At 39.6% G+C, this 6,397-nt stretch overlaps 1 protein-coding gene across 1 annotated transcript in view; it reads left to right on the forward strand.

Annotated features, from left to right (window-relative positions):
• Positions 1-4,908, forward strand: part of TMA16 (translation machinery associated 16 homolog) — a 36,300-nt gene extending 31,392 nt beyond the window's left edge. The window contains exons 6-7 of the mRNA XM_007461543.1: positions 3,159-3,201; positions 4,688-4,908. Of these exons, the coding sequence (XP_007461605.1) occupies positions 3,159-3,176 (18 nt within the window). The 3' untranslated portion in view covers positions 3,177-3,201; positions 4,688-4,908. The remainder of the gene's footprint in view (positions 1-3,158; positions 3,202-4,687) is intronic.
• The last annotated feature ends 1,489 nt before the right edge of the window (positions 4,909-6,397 follow it).

A 6,397-nucleotide genomic window follows, 5' to 3' on the forward strand; every position in this document is an offset into this window, starting at 1 on the left:
CATTCCTGTGTGGATTTGCTTGGGAAGTACAGTAAATGAAATGCTTAAAGCAACATTAGGTTTTTAAATTTTAATAATAACAATAGGGCCCTGAAGCAGATACCCTGTGGGTAACTGTTGTGTTGGTCCCAGCCTGTGCCTAGCGATGCTGTGCGCCAGGAAGGTCTGGGGCAGCCTCCACAGGCATTCTCCCCACTGGAGCCAGTGTTGTGGCTGGACCCCACCCTCGTGGTTCTTACTGTGATTGTAGGGTGCACCTCAGCAAAAACCAGCAGGGAGCTTTGAAAAAAACAAGATTTAGTGCTTAAAAGTCCTGGACGGTACAGGACATGCCTGAGGGCCACACAGCGAGGTCTCCAGTAGAGAACGAGGGAGGGAACAGGGACCTGGGGCCCTGCCTTTGTTAGGGTCATAGGCGGGATGCCTGGGGTTTCATGGGTTCACTCTTCATAAAGGCGCCAGAAGGGGGAACGGGGTCACTCAGGTGGTCAGTTATCCACGTTCCCCGGGGCTTTCTAATAGGGGAACCTTGTGGGGGAGGAGCCTGGTCCCTCACCTAGTTGTTTTGCTGGAGCTGCGTCAGTCTGGCCGTAGGTGGATCCGTAGAGTTGGATGTCTTCGCAGCATATACCTTGACAGCTGGAAGGTTAGCATCAGGCACTTACCCTCAGTGACACTGTGAGCCCTGAGTAGATGGCAGTTCCTCCACATCATTCCTAAGCAGTGAGTTTCTTCACTGAACAAACAACAGAATAACTTCAGAACTAGATAGACCTGGACTTAAACCCTTACAGCTTACTATATAACAGGGCAAGTTTCTTCCCACCCACTCCCTGGCCTTGTTACCTTCTATCTAAAAATAGAGGTAAATAGTGCATCTCCTTCCCAGCTTGTTTAAAAGTCAAGAGAGGGGCTTCCCTGGTGGCACAGTGGTTGAGATTCAGGGGACATAGGTTCGTGCCCCGGTCCGGGAAGATCCCACATGCCGTGGAGCGGCTGGGCCTGTGAGCCATGGCCGCTGAGCCTGCGCGTCCGGAGCCTGCGCTCTGCAATGGGAGAGGCCACAACGGTGAGAAGCCCACATACGGCAAAAAAAATAAAAGTCAAGTGAGATTTCACGTATCAAGTGCCTGACACAGAACCTACTGTAGGAGGTTGAGGGAGAGGTTCGGCCACTGTGTCCTTTTCACCTCAGTTTGTCTATGCTTGTAGTCTCCATTTCCTCATTTTTCCATTTTTATTGGAACCCCTTAATTAAGCTTTTGTAGCCACCACTCAACTAAAAGCCCTTGTCACCGATGACCTTTAAGTTGCTAAGACACATAGTGCCTGTACTGGGCCCTCATGTAGTCAACTTTTCTGCAGTGTTCGATACAGATGATCCCTTCGTTTCTTGTCACACTTCTTATTTGGGGTAGAAGCCCCTGACCTTCCCTGGTTTTCCTCCGAGTTAACTGGCCATGACTTCAGTGTCCTGAGTTGAATCCCTCGTAGCCTCACAAACTAAATATTGACCCAGGTCCCTGTCCTTGGGCCTCTTCTCTTTTCTATTTACACGAATTCCTGAGTTGATGTCATTCAGTCCTGTGGTTTTAAATACCATTTAAATGCTCATAACTTCCAAATTTATATTCTCAATACTTGTCGCTAGAACTCCAGACTTGCATTATCAAACTTGGGTTTCTCAGAGTATCTACTTGAATGTCTTACATGCGTCTCCAACTTAGGTCCCAAAGCAGAGTCCAGCTTTTCTCCTAAAACTTGCTTCTCCTGCAAGCTCTGTGTGTCTGTCAGTGATATCACCACTTGCCCCGTCGCTAGTGTCAGAAACCCTGCCGACGGTTTCGCATTCCACATCCAGCTCATCAGCAGGATATACTTAAGAGTCTAATGGCTTGCACTGCTGCCCCCAGCACCTCTAGCTCGAGCCACCACCATCTCAGCTCTGCCATCATGACAGCCTCCCAGGTGGTCTCTGTGCTCAGTCTGTTCAGCGTACAGCCGCCAGGTTAATCAACAGTAATTGACGGCACACTCCAGGTCAGACATCTACTGGTGGTGGAGCCAGTGCTAAAACTCAGACCTTGTCTTCCAGTTATGCCACAGTCCTTATTCCAGATGCATGGAATGTGTCTGGTGAAAAAAACTTTGTCAACTCTATCAAGTTTACAAGCATCTAGAAACATGTGGGCAGATTGTCACCAAATGCTGTGTTGATCAGGTTCAGAGAAGACAAGATAACTGACATCTCTCCCTCTTGCTCCATGGTGGTGTAACTGTTCCTGACTCATTTTATTAGAATTTCTTAAAAAAAAAAATTGTGCTTAATTTATACCTTTTAAACACCTGACCCCTCGTACTCATACTCTTATTTTCTGAAGCTATTGTAAAAGTCAGCATACAGTTATGTCAAACAGTTTTATCTTTTTCATTAATTGATACTGGATTTTATTTAATATTTTATCCATTGGCTAGAATTTTTGCAGCAGTGTTCCAGTTTTTGTTAAACATGCCTCTGTGTTCCATCAACAAGGATGACCCATGCATATAGGTTTATGATTCACTTTCTAATCATGATAAGGAGCTGTCATACACCTAGTTTTCATTTAAAATGGGTCATTTTAATAAAATTTAAAATTTTATTGAACTTTATTGACCATCTATTGATTATACTTTATTTGAAATTTTTTTTACATTTTTAATAGTATTTTTTAATATTTAATAATCCTTGCATTCCTCAGACAAACTCTACCTTGCCAAAGCGAACTATATGCTTGAAAAAATTGCACCTTTCACCAAGAAAATATGTAAAACAACTGAGCATGTTGTTGTAGGGGACTGATAGAATTTGCCAGGCACCTTTACTGTTTAAAAGGACAGAGTTTATTTTGTTGATAGCTTTGCTTTATTTTATAGATTCTGTGGTAGAATACATTATTTAATAGTGTTCTTTTTGAATCACCTTCTTATAAAGTAAGTCCTTTATGCTTGCACAACTTACTTTTCATTATAGCATTATAATCATGCTTTGAAATTTTGTTTTTCTTTGGATGTTCTTGCTGTCTGTCAGTTATTGTTTCTGAGATAATAAATGAGGAAACTATAAATGTTATCATAGAAAACATTGCCTAATAGATATAAATTATTTTCTTTTCCAGAGATTCCAGATATTTTAAATGCAGGTAATCTGAAAACTTTTAGGTGAGTCTGTCTCTTTTATTCTTTGAAGCTGCAAGTAAAATACATAAGAGAGAAACTTTCTTCCCTTTTGAGTCTAGACGTTAGAGCTAAAAGAAAATTAGGGGGTTCTTTTTAACCTTTCCTCTTTCATCAGTTGAAGTAAGAATTTTCCTAAGTTTAGCATTTGTTTGAGATGCCTGATGTACACTGAAATGAAAATGACCTGGTGCTTTTATTTGTTTTTCAAAATACTTTAAAATTCTTTAATATAGTACTTAAAGAACATGATATCCTTGTTCCTCCCTGGTTGTTATTTTTTAAAAAGATAAATTGTCAGCAGCAGACTTGTTGGCTGAGTCCTGTCCCCATACTGTTTGCAGCACCCCCTTCTGGAGAAGGTGGCTAGTGGGAAGTGGTTTGGGGAAATGGTTAAATCATAACCAGTTGCCCCAGTGGTCTCTCTAATAGTGCTGTGTGACCGAGAGACCAGTGAGTAGGATTTCCTGTTTTCAGTTTTCAAACATGGGTTGTCTTTAGAACATAATTTTTATTAATCATTTTGGTACTAGCTAGACCATGTTGATCAGTCTGAAATTTTAATTGAAATTAGATACATTTAAGTCCATATTATTTGAAACCCTTAAGCTTATATTTTTATACTTTTGAATTCATAGAAAATATTTAATATTCATAAAATATTCGCTCTAATAGAATTGATCATATTTAAGAAGTGGTTCACTTTGTAGCCTATGTACATGTATTTATAAGTACGTGGAGCTTAAGATTGATTATACATTAATTTCTTTTGCCTGTAATGTTAAGTAATCAGATATATAAATGTTCTCTTTATTCCTAAAACAGTGTATGTTCTGCCTCCCCCAAAGAAAGCCAGAAATGAGAAGAAATTAGCCTAGACTGTTAGTATCAGAGTTCAGTTCTCAGAAGAATCTTCACATTGCTCGTAAAGTAATTGAACATAGGATTGTCACAGAAAAGCTGGGGTTGAAGAACTGAAAGTTTTCTATTATAACCAAAAATATTGTTTGATTACTACAACAATTGTGATTTGCCATTATGTGTGAAAAGAAAAACCTTTTCTGACTGTGCATTTTGGAGATTTCCCAGGATGATGTAGTTCCTACTTCAGAGATTCTTGATACCATATATGTCCTAATAGAGGGAAGTGTTTGGGTCAGGGAGAATAAAAGAATGGAACAGAGTTTCCTTGTGACTTCTGCCTAATATTTTCCTGCATTGCTTTGGAAATTTTGAATTCTCTATGCAGTTAACTGCTATTGTAGATTAATGAGAAAGTGCAGTAAGTATGGAAAAAGCAAACCTCAGTTCTTGGGACATTTTTTTTTCTACTGCATTTATATTGTTTCCTTCTAGTGCATTTGAATCTGCTGTAAATTTGTAAACTTTCTTCTGCTTAGTTTTGAATATTGACTTTATTACTTCCCTACCTCACCCCTCACCCACCCTCTGCGTTCTCTCTTTTGTCTAGGGAATGGGATTTTGATCTGAAGAAATTGCCGAACATTAAAATGAGAAAAATCTGTGCTAATGATGCAGTGCCTAAGAAGTGTAAGAAGAAAACTGTGACAGCTGTAGACAGAGATTTAGGAGAATTGGAACTGAAAGATGAATCAAGTGACACAGATGAGGAAATGACTGCAGTGGCCTAATTGTCTTTACTTGAGTTGAAAATAAATAATTTGAGAACTTCAAGTTACACTTGAATTGATTATGGTAAATAATTGTCTCTACACAACAATTTGCTGTTTAGCTTATTCTCTTATATGATGAGAATCCCATTTTCAGTTTCAAAAACAGTGTTATGATTTTAACTTAAAAATGAATGTTGCTTTATGTTTACATAAATATGTTCAGACCCTGCTTAAAAACCCAGACGGTTATAAAATCTTAAGAACTCGGGCTTCCCTGGCAGCGCAGTGGTTAGGAATCTGCCTGCCAATGCAGGGGACACGGGTTGGATTCCTGGCCCGGGAGGATCCCACATGCCACAGAGCAGCTAAGCCCATGAGCTACAACTACTGAAGCCCGCGCACCTGGAGCCCATGCTCTGCAACAAGAGAAGCCACGGCAATGAGAAGCCCACGCACCGCAACGAAGAGTAGCCCCTGCTCACCGCAACTAGAGAAAGCCCGCACACAGCAACGAAGACCCTGCGCAGCCAAAAATAAAACAAGTAAATAAATTTATATATTATAAAAAATAATCTTAAGAACTCAAGGCTGTTTGAATGTTGCAGATACAAATCTGCAGAAATCCAGGTAAGTTAGGCAAAAAATTTAGAAACCACAACAAAGGTTTGGATGACTTGTTTAATATACAAAGTCTGTCTTTCACAGGTAATTATTTTCTTTTCCTTAATTTGTCTTAGTACACATTATTCACAAAACAGTAAATCGTTCATGCAAGAGAATTAGGTAGAACGGAAAAAAGTACAAATGCTCAATCCCCCAAATTGCACACAGTTAAAATAATTTTTCCTTGTTTGTTTTAATGCAGTTTCAAATGGGCTTTCTTCAGATGTGGAGGAAACACTGCAGCCCAAAATAACAGTACTTCCTTTCAACTGTATTGACAGGTAAAATAGCACCTTTGGGCTGACGTAAGGAAAGAAAACTGTCATCTTTCTTAATTAAAGTGTAAGTCCTACACAGTTATCGTATGACAACTACAATAATGATAATGATGAGTTTTAAGAGCTCTACTTTGTTCCAAAATACTCATTGGCATGGCAAGGAAAGTAAATTGTGTCAGGCAGATGCAAAAACCTTCCTCCCCACCTCTCCTCCATGACAATTAGAGTATCTTAGTGATGTCATTGCTCTAATGAGCTAGTTTTCCAGCCCAAATAAGTAGATGTTTTAGGGACCTTTTGCAAAACAAGGTAAGTGTGACTATGTGGCCATCTCTCTGGAACTATAATCACATGTAACAACAGCTCGGAGTGAGAATAGTTAGTTTTAGGGACCTTTTGCAAAACAAGATAAATGTAACTATGTGGCCATCTTTGGGACTATAATCACATGTAACAAGCTCTGAGTGAGATTTAATCCTAGGGCATTTTGAAAGACTCCAGAGTATATACCTGTCTTCCTTTTATTTCTCCATTGCTTTATATCCCAAGTCGATGGGAACATTTTTGTTTTGTCTGTTTACATTTTGTTTGTACTTAAGTTTAATT

The sequence above is a fragment of the Lipotes vexillifer genome, unplaced genomic scaffold, assembly GCF_000442215.2.
Source record: "Lipotes vexillifer unplaced genomic scaffold, Lipotes_vexillifer_v1.1 scaffold744, whole genome shotgun sequence".
NCBI lineage: Eukaryota > Metazoa > Chordata > Mammalia > Artiodactyla > Lipotidae > Lipotes > Lipotes vexillifer.